This window comes from Podarcis pityusensis, assembly GCF_964106645.2.
Source record: "Podarcis pityusensis genome assembly, chromosome: 1".
NCBI lineage: Eukaryota > Metazoa > Chordata > Lepidosauria > Squamata > Lacertidae > Podarcis > Podarcis pityusensis.
In genome coordinates, this window is record NC_138028.1 from 27,558,199 (window position 1) to 27,581,551 (window position 23,353).

At 41.4% G+C, this 23,353-nt stretch overlaps 1 protein-coding gene across 1 annotated transcript in view; it reads right to left on the reverse strand.

The window, feature by feature from the left end:
* TSHR (thyroid stimulating hormone receptor) overlaps nucleotides 1–23,353 on the reverse strand; it is a 67,311-nt gene that overhangs the window by 40,422 nt on the left and 3,536 nt on the right. Inside the window, exon 2 of the mRNA XM_080974353.1 lies at nucleotides 22,819–23,141. Within this exon, the coding sequence (XP_080830479.1) occupies nucleotides 22,819–22,994 (176 nt within the window). The 5' untranslated portion in view covers nucleotides 22,995–23,141. The remainder of the gene's footprint in view (nucleotides 1–22,818; nucleotides 23,142–23,353) is intronic.

Below are 23,353 nucleotides of genomic sequence, written 5' to 3' on the forward strand. Positions count from 1 at the left end.
GAATGAATTTCAAAACGGGTCATATTTGAAAATTAGCACTGGGGGAGAATACCTGGCTACATTCCTCTGTTTCTTTTTTTAGAATCAGCATTTTTGTTTTTAGTTCACAACCAAATTGGTGAAAGGTTGGACTGGTTGCTTCTTGCTCAGTTTAAATTGGCTGGCCCTGAAACCTTTAATTCATGACATCTGTTTGCAGTAAGGTTGTCACTAGGAATGCCATACGTCCAATTTGGGGGTTTCCCTAAAAAAAAAGAAGCCTCAACAATTTTGGGGTGTCCTAATTTTTACTTTTTGACATATGGCAATCCTAGTTGCCACCTCTATTTACAACAGGGCTCCATTAGCTTTCAGCTGGTTCTCAGTGATGTATTTCTTCACTCTATAGCAGAAGTGGGACCAGGGCTGGCTCTAGCCTAAATAGCACCCTGAGGGAGAAGTACCTTCAGCACCTCTCCCACTCCCACAGTGAGCTTTGCAGGACCACCCAGAGGACTTATGGGGCTTGGTGCAGGTGTGATGTTGGGGACCCGGCTGCTACGCTCTACAACAGAGCTTTCCAAACTTTTCATGTTGGTGGTGCACTTTCAGACATGCAGCATTTGCGACACAGTAGTCCAGTTAAACTTACCCCTTTCCAGTCCCGGTAGAAGCATGGGGAGCATTCATGCGACACACCTACACATTGCAGCTGACACACTCACATGTCGCGATGCACAGTTTGGAAAGCTCTGCTCTCCCACACATACATGTCAAAAGCTGAGAATTACTGCATGCACAACTACTAATTCTTGCCTGCAGCTCCTACTTGCCCAGGGATCAAGCAGACTGAGAGATGTGCACCATGTTTTTCTTACATGGGGATAAGGAAATAGGGATCCAGTGTGGCACTTCTCCTGAGTACCATCTCTTCCTGGGGCTCAGTCTCACAGGTCTTCTGGTTGTGGCTTGCTGCTGGCCTTCTCCACCGCTCAGGAAGGATGGATTCCTCCTTTAAGGTCTGGTCAGTCTCACACCATTCCTATGCCTTTTCCTATGGTTAAATGCTACAGAGGATTACTCTCCACTGGCACCTTGCCCGGAAATCTTAAGTGGCATTCGCCCACCACTAGTGACCAATTGCATGCGCAGGAATTGAGGCAGGGGGCTGCATACTCTGCCCCCTGAGCTCTAACGCTCTTTCCTCAGCTACAAGAATAGTGGTGCAGTCTTAAAGGGGCAATATCAACATATATTGTATTGTTTTAATTATTTATTCATTGAATTTGTATACTGCCCTATACCCATAGATCTGAAGGCTGTTCACAACAACAACAACAACAACAACAAAATAATAATAATAATAATAATAATAATAATAATAATAATAATAATAATTTATTTAAACCCTGCCCATCTGGCTGGGCTTCTCTAGCCACTCTGGGCGGCCTCCAACCAAATATTAAAATACAGTAATACTTCAAACATTAAAAGCTTCCCTAAACAGATAATACATAATAAAAACACATAATACAAAAATACAAAATAAGAACAAAGAAAATGCAATAATCCTCCCTTCCACAACACATTTAAAAGGGCATCGGATGTCAATCAGCCAAAGGCCTGATTAAAGAGGAACGTTTTGGCCTAGCGCTCATGTCTCTCCCATGTGCCCAAGGCTTCCTTTAACTGTACAGTGGTACCTTGGTTTACAACCATAATCCGTTCCGGAGGTCTGGTTGTAAACCAAAACACATTGTAACTCAAGGCACGCTTTCGCCAATGGGACCTCCCCTGCAAAATGGGTTGTAATCCAAAAAAAGGGACACACACTTCCGGGTTTGATGTGGTTGTAATCCAAAGCAAAGTAATCCACTGTACTTTTAATTTGTGTTTTGTTTTGTAGCAGCTTTTAGCTTTGGGTATGCATTCTTTTTTCAGAACGTCCATTTTTATCTTTTCAAAACAACAAAGAAAAGCTATCGATAAAACATGTATCCCGGCTGACCTCTCACAGTTTATGTCATTTATATAGTAGTGTTTATAGCGGTGGGAGAGAAAGGGGGGCAGTGTGTGTGGTCCACCCTGGGTGCCATCTGTGAGGGGGGTGACAAATTCCCCCTGGGCCGCTCCGATTGCCCCCCTGGGCGGCCCACCCCACCCCTGTGGATGTGCATGTGCTCCGGGTGCCCGAGCGGCTAGCTACGCCGCTGGTTTATAGCATTCAAAGTAATGTTGCCTCAAAGTAAAGCTCCGCTCCACTGATTCTTACTTAGCATAAATGACATCAAAGCAGAAACCGAAAAAGAAATGTACTTCAAAGCAATTTGAAGATCACTTTTTTGCAGTTAGTAACCAAACAACCTGCAGAACCTTGCAAAGAAAGGTTGCAGGCAACTGCTTTTTACTACCACAGCTCAATGCAGACAGTATAAACTGAAGCGGGGGGGGGGGGGAGAGAGAGAATAGCCACTGAGCGCAGCTTGGCACCCTCCTCAGCTTGCGGCCCCAAACTCATAAGTGAACTGAGAAGAAGATACAGAAGAAAATGGGGAAAGCTGTATCTGTCTTTCATTCACCTCAAGTGTGGAAAAGGAGGTGACAGGCCTCTATGAAACTCAGGTCCAAGCATAGATAGAACATGGGAACATAGAAAGCTTCTTTGCATTGAGTCCATCTGCCTCATGATAGTATTGTCTATGCTTAATGATAGCAGCTTTCCAGAGTTTTAAACAGGGGTCTGAAGACGGGACCTTCTGCACACAAAACTCTTGAAAATACAGCCCTTTGCCATGTCTTGTATCAAATCATGTACATGTGTGTGTGTGTTTCATGAGAAAGCTCCACACAGGTGCTTACATATAACTTTTGAGAAAATATTGCAGTGTTCACAGTCTGCTGATCTCCCAAGCACCTACCACGACCTTGTGCAGAACAACAAGAGGTTTATTTTGCTCCAGTTTCTTAGTTACACATTGTGAAGTGTAACTAAGGGGGGGGGGGAGAGACCTAGATTTAGATCCAAATAAATGAAAGAGGGAAAAATAATCATAGAACTGTAGAGTTAACCCCAAGGGTCATTGAGTCTGACCCTGTGCAATGAAGGAATCTCAGCTAAAGCATCCATGACAGTTGCCCAACCAACCTCTGCTTAAAAACCTCCAAGGAACAAGAGCCCACAGCCTCCTGAGTGACTCTGTTCCACTGTCGAACAGCTCTTAGCGTCAAAAAGCTCTTCCCGATGTTTAGTCGGAATGTCCTTTCTTGAATCCCTTGGTTTGGGTCCTACTCTCCAGAGCAGGAGAAAACAAATGTTGGTTTCAATACATTTTGGAAAGATTGCTGAAGCTGTTTGAATATTCCCCCTCACACGGTCCCCATTGTGGGAGGAAGGAGGGCAGGAATGGCATGGGAAGATCTACCAATTTTGGTTTCTCCCTATTCCTCATTTTCCCTGTCTTACATTCAGTTCTCCACATTTCCACATCTGTTTGCAAATGTGGTGTTATTATTATTATTGGTGTGTTGTTGTTGTTGTTTAGTCGTTTAGTCATGTCCGACTCTTCGTGACCCCATGGACCAGAGCACGCCAGGCACTCCTGTCTTCCACTGCCTCCCGCAGTTTGGTCAGACTCATGTTTGTAGCTTCGAAGACACTATCCAACCATCTCGTCCTCTGTCGTCCCCTTCTCCTTGTGCCCTCAATCTTTCCCAACATCAGGGTCTTTTCCAGGGAGTCTTCTCTTCTCATGAGGTGGCCAAAGTATTGGAGTCTCAGCTTCAGGATCTGTCCTTCCTAGTTCTCACACTCTAACCTCTATGCCAGGGGTCAGCAAACTTTTTCAGCTGGGGGCCGGTCCACTGTCCCTCAGACCTTGTGGGGGGCCGGACTATATTGGGGGTGGTGAACGAATTCCTATGACCCACAAATAACCCAGAGGTGCATTTTAAATAAAAGGACACATGCTACTCATGTAAAAACACGCTGATTCTCAGACTGTCCACGGGCTGGATTTAGAAGGCGATTGGGCCGGATCCGGCCCCCATACCCATGCTCTATGCCCAACTGGTTCACAACAGAGAGACATCAGCAGGCTTAACTTCCTGCACAGGGAGGCAGAAAACCAGGTGATAGGGGAAACATAATGGGAGTGTCCCAGAAGAGGCACTGGACAAGAAATCTCCACATTGCAAGACTTGTTGCCAGGCCTCACTTCTCTCTGATGGATTTTGTTTCTAAAAAGAGCAAAGATGAGCTGGAAGGAGGATGCACTGTATTGTTAGGGCTGAAAGACACTTAAAGGTCTTAACCATCTGCTCCCTTGATAATTACTTTATCCTTCATATAGGTTCATTGAAAGTTGAAGAGGTTGAATGGGAAGAGCAAGATGCATGGCCAAAACTGTGGAAGCCTTCCCTTGAGTGGAACTGCCTGCAGGAAATTGCAATTGTGCCTTGCCTCCCCCATGGCCTGCTTTGCCGCCCCTACCAATGCTAGCAGCAGTGGCGGGAAGGCCCTCAGGAGTGCTGTCTTAGGGACTTCCGCCACCTGAGGCAGTGGCTTCAGCTTGCCTAATGGATAGGTCAGTCCTATTTATTGTGATTTGAATATTTTTGGCCACCACGAGTACTCTGGCATGTGGAAAGGCCAGATATAAACTACCGGTACTCTCTGATCAATCATTAAAAAACAACAACCCTTCTAGGCGGGTTAGTGGCGCTGCCATACCCTCCAACATTTCTCCAATGAAATTAGTGACATCCTATTCAACAACAGCAACAGTTTTATTATTTATACCCTGCCCATCTGACTGGGTTTCCCCAGCCACTCTGGGTGGCTTCCAACACATATAAAAACAAAATAAAACATTAAACATTAAAACACTTCCCTATACATCCCTTCAGATGTCTTCTAAAGGTTGTGGAGTTGCTTATCTCTTTGGCTAGGGGGTCACATAACTCCATATGTTGATCCATTGTTGTTGTTTAGTCGTTTAGTCATGTCCCCATGGACCAGAGCATGCCAAGCACTCTTGTCTTCCACTGCCTCCCGCAGTTTGGTCAAACTCATGTTGGTAGCTTCGAGAACACTGTCCAACCATCTCGCCCTTCTCCTTGTGCCCTCAATCTTTCCCAACATCAGGGTCTTTTCCAGGAGTCTTTTCTTCTCATGAGGTGGCCAAAGTATTGGAGCCTCAGCTTCAGGATCTGTCCTTCCAGTGAGCACTCAGGGCTGATTTCCTTCAGAATGGATAGGTTTGATCTTCTTGCAGACCATGGGACTCTCAAGAGTCTCCTCCAGCACCATAATTCAAAAGCATCAATTCTTCGGCAATCAGCCTTCTTTATGGTCCAGCTCTCACTTCCATACATCACTACTGGGAAAACCATAGCTTTTACTATGGACCTTTGTTGGCAAGGTGATGTCTCTACTTTTTAAGATGCTGTCTAGGTTGGTCATTGCTTTCCTCCCAAGAAGCAGGCGTCTCTTAATTTCGTGGCTGCTGTCACCATCTGCAGTGATCATGGAGCCCAAGAAAGTAAAATCTCTCACTGCCTCCATTTCTTCTCCTTCTATTTGCCAGGAGGTGATGGGACCAGTGGCCATGAGCTTTGTTTTTTTGATGTTGAGCTTCAGAGCATATTTTGCGCTCTCCTCTTTCACCCTCAATAAAAGGTTCTTTAATTCCTCCTCACTTTCTGCCATCAAGGTTGTGTCATCTGCATATCTGAGGTTGTTGATATTTCTTCCAGCAATCTTAATTCCGGCCAGGGATTCATCCAGCCCAGCCTTTCGCATGATGAATTCTGCATATAAGTTAAATAACCAGGGAGACAATATACAGCCTTGTCGTACTCCTTTCCCAATTTTGAACCAATCAGTTGTTCCATATCCAATTCTAACTGTAGTTTCTTGTCCCACATAGAGATTTCTCAGGAGACAGATGAGGTGATCAGGCACTCCCATTTCTTTAAGAACTTGCCATAGTTTGCTGTGGTCGACACAGTCAAAGGCTTTTGCATAGTCAATGAAGCAGAAGCAGATGTCTTTCTGGAACTCTCTAGCTTTCTCCATAATCCAGCGCATGTTTGCAATTTGGTCTCTGGTTCCTTTGCCTCTTCGAAATCCAGCTTGCACTTCTTTGGGATTGGGATGTAGATCTTCTCCAATCCTCTGACCACTGCTGAGTTTTCCAAACTTGCTGGCATATTGAGTGTAGCACCTTAACAGCATCATCTTTTAAAATTTTAAATAGTTCAGCTGGAATACCATCACTTCCACTGGCCTTGTTATTTGCAGTGCTTTCTAAGGCCCATTTGACTTCACTCTCCAGGATGTCTGGCTCAAGGTCAGCAACCCCACTACCTGGGGTGTACGAGACATCCATATTTTTCTGGTATAATTCCTCTGTGTATTCTTGCCACCTCTTCTTGATGTCTTCTGCTTCTGTTAGGTCCTTACCACTTTTGTCCTTTATTATGGCAATCTTTGAACGAAATGTTCCTTTCATATCTCCAATTTTCTTAAACAGATCTCTGGTTCTTCTCATTCTGTTGTTTTCCTCTATTTCTTTGCATTGCTCGTTTAAGAAGGCCTTCTTATCTCTCCTTGTTATTTTTTTGGAAATCTGCATTCAATTTCCTGTATCTTTCTCTATCTCCCTCGCATTTTGCTTGCCTTCTCTCCCCCGCTATTTGTAAGGCCTCATTGGACAGCCACTTTGCTTTCTTGCATTTCCTTTTCATTGGGATGGTTTTCATTGCTGCCTCCTGTATAATGTTGCGAACCTCCATCCATAGTTCTTCAGGCACTCTGTCTAGCAAATCTAAATCCTTAAACCTGTCCCTCACTTCCACTGTGTATTCATAAGGGATTTGATTTAGATTGTATCTTACCGGCCCAGTGGTTTTTCCTACTTTCTTCAGTTTAAGCTTGAATTTTGCTATAGGAAGCTGATGATCTGAGCCACAGTCAGCTCCAGGTCTTGTTTTTGCTGACTGTTTTGCTGACTTGTTCTTTGGCTGCAGATAATATAATCAATCTGATTTTGATGCTGCCCATCTGGTGATGTCCACGTGTAGAGTCGTCTCTTGTGTTGTTGGAAAAGTGTGTTTGTGATGACCAGCTTGTTCTCTCTCTCTTTTTTAAATGATATTTATTACTTTTTTAACATTTCCAACACAACACTTCAAACAAAAAAAAAGAAAAAGGAAAAAAGGGGGGAAAAAACAAAAACAATGCAAATACAATACAAAAACGCTACATGGACTAAAACAAACAAACAAAAACAAGCAAAAACAGTTTAAAAACACCTCAAACATTTTCAATATCTTATATTCCATTCACTTATTTCCAGTGACCTCCTCCCGCCTCCCTTTTTGTATTCCACTTCTATTATTTATTTCAGCAATTCCTTTCCATCTTACTCTGTTTTCTGTTCTATAATTATCTTAACACATTCTTGCCATACTTTTCCTTTAATTTTCTATTAATCTATTTATACCTAATTCCTTATGACATTTCTGCTAAAGCCATATAATTTCATTCCAACATTTTTCTAACATTCCTTAATTTTACAATATCTCTATAAATGGTCTTTAAACTTTTTCCAATCTTTTTCCACCGACTCTTCACCCTGGTCTCGGATCTTGCCAGTCATTTCCGCCAATTCCATATAGTCCATCAATTTCATCTGCCATTGTCCAACGCTTCAATGTTTTCAAAAAGCAACCATTCTCTCAACCAGCAAAAAGCAGATGGTTCACAGCAAAATTTAAAGGTCTGGCAGGACAGGTCCTCCTCCTTCTTTGGCATCCATCAATATCTTAAGTTTTACTCGAGGCTTCCTGCCCTGCCAAAGAACTCTAGGAGCATCCCTCTGCCACCTCCTGAAACCCTCCATCCCATCCAGAGCTTGCAGTGTTTGAAACAAAAGCAACATCCCCAACAACACAGCAGCCCTCATCCCCACCACAATAACTCGGCCCAACAGTGACAACTTCTGATTTCCATATTTCCAAATCCCCCTTCTCTTCAGTCCAATATCCTTCACAGTTATCCTTAAGCAGATTCACATTTTTGGCAGTCATACTAACGCCCAAATACCTCTCTTTCTCAACCAATGTTAGTATCGCCTCCTGAAACTCTGTCAAGCTTTCCTTTTCCAATTCAGATAGGGCTCTGGTCCTCAAATTCATCCATTCTTCTTTAAGTTCAATCATAACGAATGTCAATTTATGTTCGTCAGGTTGTCTTTGTGTGGATGGGACTCTCCTCTCCAGTTGTGTTATTTTAGATTCAGCAGCAAGGGTTTTTCCCCTGACTTCATCTGCAGTTTGCCATATCGAAGTAGATTCCTGTGTCAGTTTCTGAGTGGTTTCTGAATTAGTATTCACCTTTTGTCCCAAGTTATTTAAACTTTCTACAGTTGAATCAATTTCCATATTTGCAACATCCAATTTCACATTTCTCACATCTATTTTCTTGTGGAGTTGTTCCAGTGAATCGTTTATTTTCAATAATGCAGCCACTAAGGCCTCCTCTGTCGACATCTCGTCTGTTTTTTCCTTTCCGTTTGCCATAACACTTAAAAGATTCAAGGTCAATTCCAAAGTCTCATACTTTCTTATCTTGCTGCTGGAAAGTAACCAATTTCAAAAGCTTCCACTAGGGGAAAGCGAGTTGTATTTGTATCGGTCAGTATGTCCTCTTTTAAACACAGTTTCAATAATCCAGAGTTAGTTTCAATTTTCAGTTACTTTCCTCCTTTTTTTTTTTAAATAAAGTTCAGTAAGATTGTTTCAATTTTCCGTTACTTTTACTCCTTTTTGAGTGCAGACGAAGACAATGGAAACAATGTATCTCTCTTATGCTAGCTGTCACCGAATGTTCCATTCGCTGTCAATGAACCTTCCAAGACACGTCGGTTTTACTGGCAGCCCGTTTCCAGGTTTGGAACGGTGGTATTTTAACTTCCTCACTCACTCCTGCAGGGATATACAATCCAAAGCCGGAGACTTCCGGTCGGCGCCAGCGTTAATGGCGGTCCTCTTTCCGAGCTCCGGAGGAGGACTGCGCTGCGAGTTCGGGTCTGACCCGCTACGGCAAGCGGGGGACCCCTAAAATCACAGGCACGAAAGCCTGAGAACAAGGAGACTCGGTGGGCACCAGAAGCGCCCCCCTTTACTGGGAAAGAGCCTTTTTAAAGGCTCCGGAACGGCATCGGGAGAGCGCGGTGCTGAGAGTCGTTACCCAGCCCGCAGTGTGAAGCTGCGTCGCCATTGACGGAGAGCGCCAATTTCTTCCTGCAAAATGAACTGAATTCAAAACCCCGTGAGTAGGATTGAACGATTACTGGAATTTTCAAAAAATTTAATTAGAAATTTGGCCGGAAACGGGGAAGGGTAAAATTAAGGAAGTCTGCCTTCCCCCGACTGCATGACAGATGAAAGCAACGAAAGAGAAAGAGCTGTATCTGTATGGAAATAACGATAGAATTGCTTAAGCCTGGCATTGGACTTAAACCCCCTCTCTAGCAAGCAGGAGCAGAGGGGGGGAAAGTAACCTTATTAACCTGCATGATTTATTGAGAGAGGAAAGTTTCCAGCTGCCTTAATTCCTTTGATACGGTCTGCCAAAATAAGATACCAGGATAGAGACTTTAGAAACTTTAGAAATCTTTATAAGGATACATAGTGGATGTTCTACTTGATACAGAGTTTGGACTTTGCTGCCATAATATATCGGACTTTGACAGTTAAATCACGCAGAAAAACTGTTGCAGCATCTATATTGAACTTTCCTGGTTTCTTTGCTCCCTGCTTTTTGTTTCCTTCACTTGGACATTATGTCTTGCTCCCTCTAGAGGGTAAGAAGTAACAATTGGAATAACAGAGTAAGACAGTGGGATTTTCCATTTGGGAACTGCTCCTGTGAGAACGTCCTTGGGACATGAGTGCCCCAGCAGACGAGATTACAACTAGAGCTAAAGCAAAACAACAACAACAAAAGAAAAGAGGTTCAGTATCAAGTTTGACACAGACTGGAGCAGCTGCTCAGGAAAAAGCGATGGCTGCCTCCATGGATTCTATGACACAGGCGTTACTCAAGATAAATCAATCGTTGGAAGCTCTGACAAAGCAGAGTACAGAGAACTCACAAAAACTAACAGAATTAACAGCAAGATTGGATCTTAATACGAAAAGTGTGACATCTAATACAGAATCTATAAATAAATTGATAGAAGAGAACTCTGCTACACGTAAAATTGCAGAGGACGCCAGAAAGACTGCTGAAGAGACACAGGAAAAATTAGAACCGATTTCGAAAAAAGTCTATGAACATGATCTGGCGTTGTCCTTGATGGAATTACAGAGAAAGGAGAGAAACCTGAAATTAAGACTAATTCCCGAGAGTGAAGGGGACAGCCTTGTGGAGTTCCTTACACAAGAGTTTACTGACTGTTGGCAGGAAGATTTGAAGGAGGAAGAATTTAAGATAATAACAGCATTCAGATTGGGCAGGAGACAGAATAGAAAAACTCCGAGGGATTGCCTGATTACTCTTAGATCCAAGGAAGAAAGAGACAAAATATTAAAACTACATTATCAAAAGGCCTTGGAGATTGAAAATTCACCTATACAAATTTTTAAAGACATCCCTAAACAAATTTTGGAGGTGAGAACCTTCTATAAAGATCTGGTCTACCTGTTGAAGAAGAACAACATCCTCTTTAGGTGGGAGTTTCCACAAGGACTGTCCTTTAATTACAAGGGAAAGAAGGTGAAAATAAAGACAATCCAAGATAAAGAGAAGTTTTTGGAGAGAAACCACGAGGATTTACAGAAGGGAACGGTTGACCCAATTTCGGAACAGAGGAGAGCAGTAGATATTCTGAACTTATCGTTTGGACTTAAACCACCACCATCAGAGGAAGAGCAACAACTTGGAGCAGTAGGAGGAGTAACTGAGAAATAACAAGATGGCCCTGCAACTCCTTAGTTGGAATTGCAATGGGCTCAACATGCCTTTGAAGAGACGCCAAGTATTTCATATTTTGAGAAGAGAACAATTGGACTTGATCTGTCTGCAAGAAACTCATGTGACCAGGGTACATAGGAAATTACTTATTAACAAAAGATTAGGACAAGAATTTATTTCATCGGACAAAGTTAAGAAAAGAGGAGTAGTGATCTATGTAAAAGAGAAATGGGCCCCAAAAATGATGTTTAAAGATGAACAAGGAAGATACCTGGCAGTTGAAATACAAGTACAAGGAGAAAAATTCTTAGTAGTTGGAGTTTATGCACCAAACGAAGGCAAGGCGGATTTTTTTAAGAAGCTCCATGAAACTCTGATGGATTATTTGGATTATAATGTAATACTTATGGGAGATATGAATGGCGTAGTTTCTACAAATATGGACAAGGCACAAAGACTGACAATTTCCAAGGAAGGGAGACTTCCGAAGACCTTCTTTGAAATGACTGAAAATATGGACTTGATAGACATTTGGAGAACAAGGAACCCTCTCGAGAGAGAGGGAACTTTTTTCTCTCAAGCAATGACAACCTGGACCAGAATCGATCAAATCTGGATTACTAGTGGGATGGCTCCAAAGATTAAGAAAATAGAAATCTGCCCAAAGACTTGCTCCGACCATAACGCCGTGAAGATGGAGATGAAATTTACAACAACTGGTCAATTCAGATGGAGGATGAATGACACCTTGTTTCGAGATGAGGAGATCCACAGAAAGGCCCAAAAAACTTTAAAGGACTATTTTGAAATAAATTTAAAGGCTGATGTAGAAAAAAGAGTGATCTGGGACGCAAGTAAAGCTGTGATGCGAGGATTTTTAATTCAACAAAATTCAATAAAAAAGAGAAAGCAAAATGAGAAGAAGGAAAAGATCTTGGAAAAGATAAAAGAAGGAGAGAAGAAATTAAGATCAAAACCAAAGTCCCAGGAGATTTTGAGAGAGATTAAGTTATATCAAACACAATATATGGAATTGATGAATCAAGAGATTGAGTGGAAGATAAAGCAAATGAGACAAAAGACATTTGAATCTGCAGATAAATGTGGTAAACTTCTGGCTTGGCAATTGAAGAAAAGACAGAAACTAAATACAGTCACAAATCTAGAAGTGGATGGAAAGAATATATCTAAACCCAACGAGATCAGAAACTGTTTCCTGAGTTATTTCAAAAAACTATACTCACAAGGATCACAGAATGAAGAGGACATAGATGAATTCCTTAAAAAATATGGATTACAAAAAATCTCTCATCGAAGTAAGGTGGAGCTAAACCAAAGAATAACAGAACAAGAGATAGAGGGTGCCATTCAGAGCATGCAATTGGGCAAATCTCCAGGACCAGATGGACTGACTTCCAGATACTACAAAGCTTTGAAGGAGTGGTTAGTTCAACCGTTAAAGGAAGTCTGTAACAAGATTTTAGAGGGGAAAAGGGCGCCAGAATCGTGGAAAGAAGCTTATATTACACTCATACCAAAGACAGAGACTGAAAAGACTCAACTCAAGAACTACCGCCCAATATCACTACTTAATGTGGATTACAAAATCTTTGCAGACATTTTGGCAAAAAGATTGAAAAGAGTGTTGATGGAGAAGATTAATAAGGACCAAGCAGGCTTTCTCCCAAAAAGACATTTATCAGATAATGTGAGGAATATAATAGACATTTTGGAACTATTGGAGGTGAATATAAACACTAAAGCAGTGCTGATATTTGTGGACGCGGAGAAAGCCTTTGACAATATTTCTTGGAGTTTTATGAAAAAGAATCTTCATGGGATGGGGGTAGGCCAAGGATTTGAGAATGGTATGGGTGCGATATACTCTGAACAAAAAGCTAAGTTGATTGTAAACAATGTGATAACTGAAGAATTCAAGATAGAAAAAGGGACACGACAGGGGTGCCCAATTTCCCCATTGTTTTTTATTTCTGTCCTGGAGGTGTTGTTAAATATGATTAGAGATGACCAGCAGGTTAAAGGTGTACAGGTCGGAGCTAAACATTACAAGTTAAGGGCCTTCGCAGATGACTTAGTACTAACTTTACAAGAGCCAGACACTAGTACAAAAAGGGTGTTGGAGATAATTCAACAATTCGGCCAGGTAGCTGGATTCAAACTGAACAAACAAAAGACTAAAGTTTTAGAAAAAAACTTAACAGCTATGGAGAAGGAGAAATTTCAAGAAGAGACAGGTTTGACAGTGGTTAAGAAGGTGAAATACTTAGGGGTTCACTTGACATCTAAAAATTTGAATTTGTATAAAGACAACTATGAAAAATGTTGGTCAGAAATTAAAAAAGATCTAGAAATATGGTCAAATTTGAAATTGTCAATGTTAGGCCGAATTGCAGTTATTAAGATGAACGTACTGCCTAGAATGTTATTTCTGTTTCAAACTTTGCAGATTCTTGACAAGATGGACTGTTTCAAGAGGTGGCAGAAAGATATTTCGAAATTTGTCTGGCAGGGCAAAAAGCCCAGAATAAAATTTAAAGTACTTACAGATGCAAAAGAAAGAAGGGGATTTGCCCTGCCGGACTTAAAATTGTACTATGAAGCAGCAGCGTTTTGCTGGCTGAAAGAGTGGATGCTCCTCGAGAACACAGATATCTTGGACTTAGAAGGTTTCAATAATACATTTGGTTGGCATGCATATCTATGGTATGATAAAATCAAAGTGCATAGGGCCTTTAAAAATCACATTGTCAGAAAATCGTTATTTAATGTCTGGATAAGATATAAAGACTTGTTGGAAAACAAAACCCCTAGATGGTTGTCACCCTTGGAGGCTAAGGCATTGAAGAAACTCAATATGGAGGCCGAATGGCCAAAGTATTGGGAAATCTTGGAACAAGATGGAGATAAATTGAAATTGCAGAGTCATGAGAAATTGAAACCTAAAGTAAGAGATTGGCTCCATTATTATCAAATAATGGAGGTCTACAAACAAGATAGGAAAATTGGCTTCCAGGTGGAGAAATCAAAATTAGAAACTGAATTGTTAGAACCCAATACCAAGAATTTGTCAAGAATGTATAACTTGCTGCTGAAATGGAATACACAAGATGAAACAGTTAAATCGGCTATGATTAAGTGGGCACAGGACATTGGTCATAATATTATGTTTGCTGACTGGGAATGGTTGTGGAACACCGGTATAAAATTTACGGCATGCAATGCCTTAAAGGAAAATGTTATGAAAATGATCTATAGGTGGTACATGACCCCAGTCAAGCTAGCAAAAATTTATCATTTGCCTGATAATAAGTGTTGGAAGTGTAAAGAAACTGAAGGTACTTTCTATCACCTTTGGTGGACGTGCCCGAAGATTAAGGCTTTCTGGGAAATGATATATAATGAAATGAAAAAGGTACTTAAATGTACTTTCCCTAAGAAACCAGAAGCCTTTCTCTTGGGCATTGTCGGCCAATTGGTGTCAAAGAGAGATAGAATTTTCTTTATGTATGCTACGACGGCAGCAAGAATACTCATCGCAAAGTATTGGAAGACACAAGACCTACCCACCGTGGAAGAATGGCAGATGAAAGTGATGGACTATATGACACTGGCTGAGATGACTGGCAGAATCCGTGATCAGAGGAAAGAGACGGCGGAAGAGGACTGGAAGAAATTTAAAATTTATCTTAAGAGCTATTATAAAATTGATGAATGCTAAAATGCCGAGGTGTTGAGAGAAAAAGGGAAACAGTGACATAAGATTAAGTCAGAGAAAAGACTAAGAGGACATATATTTGATAAAATTGCTCAGAAGCTGCTGAAATAATTTTGTAAACAGGGATGCAGAAAGGGGAGGTATGGGGGAGTCCGAGAAACAAAGGTTATGGAAAAAAGGTTATGAAATTATACATGTTTGTTTGTCTTTTTATTTGTTTGTATTGTTTAAAAAATGTTGTAAAACCAATAAAAATTTATATGGGAAAAAAAAAATATACAATCCAAAGCCTCCCCCCCTCTTCTCCTGCTTTCAAGGGGGGTTTAATATTTTTTACTGATGAGAATTTAGTCCTTTACAATAGGCTTTCCAAGACTTTAGCTTGCAGCCTCTTTGCCTCAGTCTTATTTACAAAAAGGGGAGGTGGACTTCCTGTTTTGAACCTCCCCGTTTCGGTGCCAAATTAAGACATTTAAAAATCCAATTCTTCACTCTACTCACGGGTAGTTACTTTAAGATCAAATTGTCCACAGGAAAAAGTCAGCGCTCTCCGGCAACAGCTATGCGGCTTCGCTCTGTGGAAAAAGCAGTCAATCCGAAGCACCGTGCCGCTCACCCCACATCGCTCCGGATCCCCGAAACCGGGTTTCCCCGCGAGTAGGGGAGGCACAAAAGGTGCCCGCCAAATCCCACGTTCACAGGCTTCACCCGCCTGTGATTTTTAGTGGGTCTCCGCCTTCGCCGTGGTGCCCAGACCCAAATTTCCACCAGGCAAATTCCTCCCGATCAGAGGAATTCCGCCATTGCCGGTGGCGCCAACCCGGAAGTCCGACCAGCTTGGTCTCTTGACAGAACTCTATTAGCCTTTGCCCTGCTTCATTTTGCTCTCCAAGGCCAAACTTGCCAGTTGTTCCTTTTATCTCTTGATTCCCTACTTTAGCATTCCAATCCCCTATAATGAGAAGAACATCCTTCTTTGGTGTCACTTCTATAAGGTGTTGTAAGTCTTCATAGAACTGGTCAGTTTCAGTTTCTTCAGCAGCAGTAGTTGGTGCATAAACTTGGATTACTGTTATGTTAAAAGGTCTGCCTTGGATTCGTATCGAGATCATTCTATCATTTTTGAGATTGCATCCCAGTACTGCTTTCACCACTCTTTTGTTGACTATGAGGGCCACTCCATTTCTTTTGCGGGTTTCTTGCCCACAGTCACAGATAAAATACTTGTCCATGCCATGTAAAGAGATACAGTGGGACACTGGTGGCAGTAACCGTTTGTTGTGCTCTATTAGTCATGGCCTCTGATCATGGAAGGGCAAAAAAGATCCTCCATTGTTGGTTTCTCTCCAGCTGGTGCAAGAGGACTCAAATAAGTACAGGAAATTCCCCGTTTCTGTGGGGGTTACATTGCAGGTCAAAGCGTGTGTCAGTGGGCCACACATAAACTCACCCCGCCCCATTATGCCCCTGCCCCATCCCCTCTCCTCCTTCTTCTGGGTCCAAAATGATCTGTGTGTTGGCAGTAGTGCATCAGTTGGAACACGCCTAAAATGGTCACTGCCTGTATTCCATCTTTATCCAGCTGACACATCAATAATAGAATTGTGTTTGTTTTTTGGGTGAGTTTATATTTTAATTTTTATTCAGTTCCCTTTTTTCTTTTACCTTATTTCTTACATGTTATTGAATTATGTTTCTGATTAATTAAGGAAAAACAAAAGTTTTTTTTAAAAATAAAAATATATTAGAATTTTACTGCTGTACATTTCCCACCTTTCCTCAAATGAGCTCTGGGTGAAATATGTGGTCCTTACATTTTATTCTCACAGCAACCCTTTGAGATAGGCAAAGCTAGGAGATCGTTCCTAATCCAGGTTTACCCAATGAGCTTCATGGGCAAGTGGACATTTGAACCCAGGCCTACCATGTCCTGGTCCAATGCTCTTAACCACTGCACCTCACTGCCTCCCTATTGCTGGACACCCAAGGCTTATAAGGATTCAAAGTGACTCTTCTCCCACACCTGAGTTACTTGTAGAGGGGCTCACAAAACATCCCAGAGTAATCCTGCTATTTAGTTGTAAACGTTTTTCCCAGTATGTGTAGGCAAAGCTCTGGGCATTTATGATGATGATGACGATTAATTTCAGAAGGGGGCAAAAAAGCCTTATAAAGGCTAAGAAAAGCAAAAAAATAATTAGGATCATAACTAGATGGATTTTGAGGCCACCTATGCAGTCAGCCATACAAGAGAGCACATGGCTGAGATCCAACCGTAGCTGAAAATAGTGTTTTCAAAAGTCATCCTGACCCAGCTTAAATGAAGCTCTGTGTAATTTTATGTAAGATAAGCTAAACCTAAGCTCTGTTTTCAGATGCTGAGGAAGGTATTTCTACTTCATTTGCCTCTAATTCCTCTTTCAATGACTGGCTGCCAAAGAGCTTTATGGTGGCATCAGAAGCGCAGATATTCATAACTACTTGGAAGGACCAATTCCAACAAATGAGACCCTTTCTGATTGCATATCGGTACTTCACAGCTGCACCCCAACCTGTTTGTTTCCTGTTTGTTGCAATGGAAGCTGTAATTGCTTTAACTTTAACAAAATGAAACCCTTGATCCTGTCTGAGGACAAGGTATAAACAAGTGTACCAATTAAAATCTCAACAGAGGTAAAATCAGTTTGCAAACTATTCAGCTATATCATCAGCTGGACTGAAAGGACATAGGATTTCCAGAAAAGTACATAATAGAGATTAATGCTCTTACTGGCCTTAAAAAACCAAACACAAATTCACCCATTACCATGGCTACACAATGGGTACCACTTGGCAAGTAAATGGAGCTAATGGTTGTGTTATGAAGAAGTGGCACTGAGATACACTGCAAAGGGGACAAAATTTATGGTCCAAACGAATGTTTGGGTGGGTACAGGTTCAATCATCTATTCCTAAACTCCAAAATGACTTGTCATGCGGAATCATTTAACAACTGTGAGATTAAACGACAGCTACCACCTATGTTGGCACTTACGATAGCAAGATAAAATGACAAACAATTTCAAACTATGTTAAGTCCCTCTTTATTTTGAAAAAAACATCGTTTCATCTAACATAAGTCAACATGGTTGGATATTTATGCAGCACAGCCAAATCATTTCTCAGCATCAAATACTAGGTGTTAAAAGTCCATGAAACAGCAGCTCAGGTTAATTCAGAATTCCAGCAGGAGAAAAGCACTTATGACGTCCTGACATTAAAGAAACTTCAAGTGCCCCATATTGGCGGCCCCTACCTAGACACCTAATAGGTAGCAGTGAATTTGAGTCAAAGTGGACTTTCACAGTATGCTTAACTTGTTTAAAGCACATATCACCAAAATGTGGTAAGCCTCTGGTGATCTTATTCAAAAGAAAGCAGAACCCATGCCCTTGGAGTTCTCATTGCTTGCATAATTTGGGAAGTGTTTAATGCAAAGGCATAAGATACTTGCTAAGGCTCACACAAACATTGTGAAGCACAATGTGCAACATTAGGTTTGCAACTGACCATTTTCAACAGTAATACAAACACTATGCATATTCAGCATAAACTAGTACTAAGTGAAACATAACAGCAGATCCACTTAAACAAGATTCAAATAAGTAACAAAAGAATTTCATATACTTAGAGCTGATGGTGCTAATCAGTGTAATGGCTAGATAATTTTGGTCTGCCATCTCGATTCAAAATGGCAGCTGGCAACCAAACATTGACAAAGACTGTCACCTCCACCTCATGAATCCTTGTGCAGAGTTTGGCAATGATATCTCAAGAAGGGGCTGAACCTATTCCAAAAAAACAGGCAAAAGTCACCACAAAGTGACATTTCAGTTCACCATCGGGATTCAAAAGGGTGCCTGGCATTCAAATACTGACAACGACCACTGCCCCTACCTTGGAAGCCCTTGTACTGAGTTTGGCAATGATATCCTGAGAGGCAGCCAAAGCCACAGAGAACAGATGGACAGACAAACCACTTTCCAAAATACATAATATAAAAATAAATTTATTTTTTGCATCTCCATCCCTGCTGCACTTATGGGCAATTTGTCATCATTTTCATGATGCATCACTCAAAAATACATTGGGAGTGGAAGGCTAATCTGGAATGATTATAAAAAAAAACTGTAGACAAACTCTTCAACCCTTTCTGGGGCAATTATAAGCAACTTGAAAAATAAACTAATTAGTGCTGGAATTTTCGGCGGTAAAGTACATCTCCCTCCATTCCTGAGCTTTATTGTTGCTTAAAAAACTGCTTCACAGGCCCTGGAGTCTGAGCAGACACAATAAGCAGAACTTGAATGGTCAGCTGTTTAAAATGTTTTAGAAAAGATTCATTATGGTAGAATTGAAAGACCATGGCAAGAAAAGCTAAAATAAAAAAGCTAAGTATATAATGTAAAAGCACGATCCTGTTTCTAGTCCTGTTCATCAACATCTTCATACACTTGCTTTTAGAAAAAACAAAGCTGTGTTCCAAACTTAAAAGTAACAGAACATAAAAATACTTTTAGTAACCATCAGCTCTTAGGTCACTACACAGCCCAATGCAGGGAATCAATCATATTACCAATTTGAAGGTCATCATTATCAGAAACTTTAAAAAGCTGTTACCTCTTTGGAAAAAGTTAATAATTCCCTAGTGTAATGACAAACTATGGCTAGTTATTTCAAACAAAAACTGAAGCAAACCTCAGGCTCACATGTTCCTCCCTTCCTTTCTTCCTAGTCTGCAAACAAAGGGGGGGGAGAGCTTTATTTAATTTATAAATTGTCTTCCACTTGAGTCTTACGAACATACCATTAAAAATCTAAAACAAATTTTTGAAAGAGCGCCAAAGTCCAACTAAATGTAAGTTGAAAAACAGTGCAAAGAGCTAAGGGAGAGACCTTTGCATCTTGCAAAGAAAGATGTACAGTGATACCTCGGGTTACAAACGCTTCAGGTTACAAACACTTTGGATTACAAACTCTGCTAACCCGGAAGTAGTACCTCAGGTTGAGAACTTTGCCCCAGGATAAGAACGGAAATCGTGCGCTGGGGGTGCAGTGGCAGCCCCCATTAGCGAAAGCACGCCTCAAGTTAAGAACGGTTTCGGGTTAAGAACAGACCTCCGGAACAAATTAAGTTCATGACTGAAATTGCAGAGTTTTGAGAAACTAAAAAATAAAGTGCGAGACTGGCTTCATTATTATCAGATAATGGAGGCATATAATTTGGACAAGAAAATTGGCTTCCAGGTGGAAAAATCAAAATTAGAAACAGAACTGTTAGAACCCAAAACTAAGATTTTGTCAAAGATGTATAACTTGCTGTTGAAATGGAATACTCAGGATGAAACGGTGAAATCTGTTATGATTAAATGGGCACAGGATTTTGGACATAACATTATGTTTGCTGACTGGGAACAGTTGTGGACCACAGGTATGAAGTTTATGGCATGTAATGCTTTAAGAGAGAATATTATGAAAATGATACACAGGTGGTACATGACCCCAGTCAAGCTTGCAAAAATTTATCACTTGCCCGATAACACATGTTGGAAATGTAAAGAAACTGAAGGTACATTCTTTCACCTTTGGTGGACGTGCCCAAGGATTAAGGCTTTCTGGGAAATGATATATAATGAACTGAAAAAGGTATTTAAATATACCTTCTTGAAGAAACCAGAGGCCTTTCTCCTGGGCATAGTCGGCCAATTGGTGCCAAAGAAGGATAGAACCTTTTTTATGTATGCCACAACAGCAGCAAGAATACTCATTGCAAAGTATTGGAAGACACAAGATCTACCCACTCTGGAAGAATGGCAGATGAAGCTGATGGACTATATGGAACTGGCAGAAATGACTGGCAGAATCCGAGACCAGGGAGAAGAGTCGGTGGAAGAAGAGTGGAAGAAATTCAAAGATTATCTACAGAAATATTGTAAAATTAATGAATGTTAGAATGATGTTGGATAGAAATTAAGTGGTTTCCAGCTGTAATGCTTTAAGGGAATATGAAAAAAGGGTTATAAATAGGTAAAAATCTAATGCTATTATTTTTAAGATCAAGGATTAGGATAATTAAAGAGGGTAAGGATTTGCTGAACCAACAGATTGAAGTGGAATACAAAAAAGGGAGGTACGAGGAGGTCCGGGAAACAAGCTAAAGGAAAATAAGTAATGGAAAATCTGGGTGTTTTTAACCATTTTTATTTTGTTTTTTTTGTTATTTTTTTTCACTTTTATTGTAATATTTTAAAAAATCTTAATAAATATCTTATAAAAAAAAAGGAACAAATTAAGTTCATAACCCGAGGTACCATTGTATTCAGAAAGATGTATTCAAAAGAAAAATGTATTCAGTTGTTTCTGGAAGGTAGAAATAACAGGTGCCTGTCAGGTATCGACATTAAAAAGTCACAGCTTTCCACAAAACGGGAGCAGCCACTCTGAAAGCTTTGCCCCTAGTTACTCTGAGATTAAGAACATTACATTCATTGTGTGCAACAAGCCACAATTCCCATTTTGTTTCAATATGAGAAACTGTTTTATTTTACAGTGGTACCTCGGGTTACATACGCTTCAGGTTACATACACTTCAGGTTACAGACTCCGCTAACCCAGAAATAGTGCTTCAGGTTAAGAACTTTGCTTCAGGATGAGAACAGAAATTGTGCTCCGGCGGTGCAGCGGCAGCAGGAGGCCCCATTAGCTAAAGTGGTGCTTCAGGTTAAAAACAGTTTCAGGTTAAGTATGGACCTCCGGAACGAATTAAGTACTTAACCCGAGGTACCACTGTATTTCATTTGCAAAATAGGATATAAAACCAGGGTCTAGTTTGTACAAGCTGCAGTTTCCTATATTCAGACAAGATGACAAACTGTGCTTTGTAGCAAACCATGAATGTAAGCTTCTAATCCCCTCCCACTGTGTGAAAAGAAAGGGAAGGAGGGAGCATGTGAGCCTGAGGCTGCCTGCAGGCCTTTCACATAAATCATGGTTTCTCGTTACATCTGAACTGGGTCTCTGTTTAGCATACTGCAAAATTGCCTTAGTTTCTTGTGGCAACTTAAAGTAGGGGTCCCTAAGGGTTTTTTGAGAGTGCTGCGAGCAGCATCACAAAATGGCTGCCTTGAGGGCATGCATGTTGACAAAATGGCTGCTGTGATGGGAGCGACCAGTCACAAAACACCCACATAGCAGAAGGTGAACTGGTGAGACCGGGATTCAAGTAACATGCCTAAGAATATGAGGAAGGAGTGGGGTCTGAGCCCCAAAACACAAAACCACTCCTTTGAATGCCTAGCCTTCTGCTCCAGCACCAATTTCATAAAATACCATTCCCCTAACCCCCCTCTCTCTTATTTTGTGCTTTGTCAGGTCAACCTTGAACAAAACGTCTTAGTGCTCTTGCTCATTGGTTACCAACAAGCAAAACCCAGGGCCAGAGCAGACATCATTTTCGTAAACCCCACATTGGTTGTGATAATGGGGTTTAAGGACTGTAGGACGCATTCAGGGAAGGGATGGTGGGTTTGACTCTTCAGCTCTTCTGCACTGTGGCAAACATCCTCCTTCCGTCTCAAAACATTCATTCCCAGCCAGACTCACTTCTGGGTTTAGATCTTGACTGTTAGCGTGGCTTGGAAGACTTTTAAAATGACTTATGGAGGGATTTGCACAGGATAATAGCCAATTCGCTTCCACTCAGCAGTTATCTGCTGCACAGAGGCCACCACCCCATACCCTACATTAGCATTACACAGTAAATATGGCATGGGTCCCTCATAACAAATTGTTCTGCTCCCCCAAAGCCACCAGATCAGTACCATGACATGATGGAAGAGAGCTTGACCCTTTCCTCCATGCTGTTTTGCTGCACTCCACAGACCCACCCATATACACATTCAAAAAAGCTTCTTCTTCACACCTGCTATTAGGTGAGACTCAATGAATGGGTCCTATCAGTGGAATCCTTGCATGAGAAATTCTACATGTGCAATGCGATTTCCCTTTCCTCCTCCCCCTGTTCCCCTGAAATAGACTGGGGGTTGGGGTGGGAGAAACATATATGTCAGTCCCATATACTCACAAAGTCTTGGTGCCCCGTGGGAGGTTGGGGATGAAATATATCTCTCTGCAGGTAACTTTGAAGCGGTCCCAATCTGAGCAGTCACAGAGGGACGAAGGGCACATTTCCGTGCCTCTACTTATCAGTCCCGTTTCCAGCAAGAGCAGGAGCTGAAGGAACTCTGGTACCCACAGCATCTTCCTGAGCCTATTGTGGAAACGACTTCATTGCCCTGTGCAGCTCTTCTCCACAGAGAGAGAAGAGACGACCACAGTTCCTTTCCTTGGGAACAGAATAGAGGGAATCTGCTGTTTCTTCAGAAAACCACGTTCACCTGATGCTCCCTAAAAGGAAATAGGGTGTAATAAGCAAAAGCATAGAAAGATGTTACAGGCAGTAGACAAATCCCTTTCAACTTCCTCCATGCCAAATCTACCAGGTACTATCCCATCCTTTCCCACCCTCCCATCTCAATCGGTGATCTATTTTCTTTTCTTTCTTTTTTACTGCTATGTGGTCCCCACGCGCAGGAAAAAGTTTTCTTCTCAAACAGAAA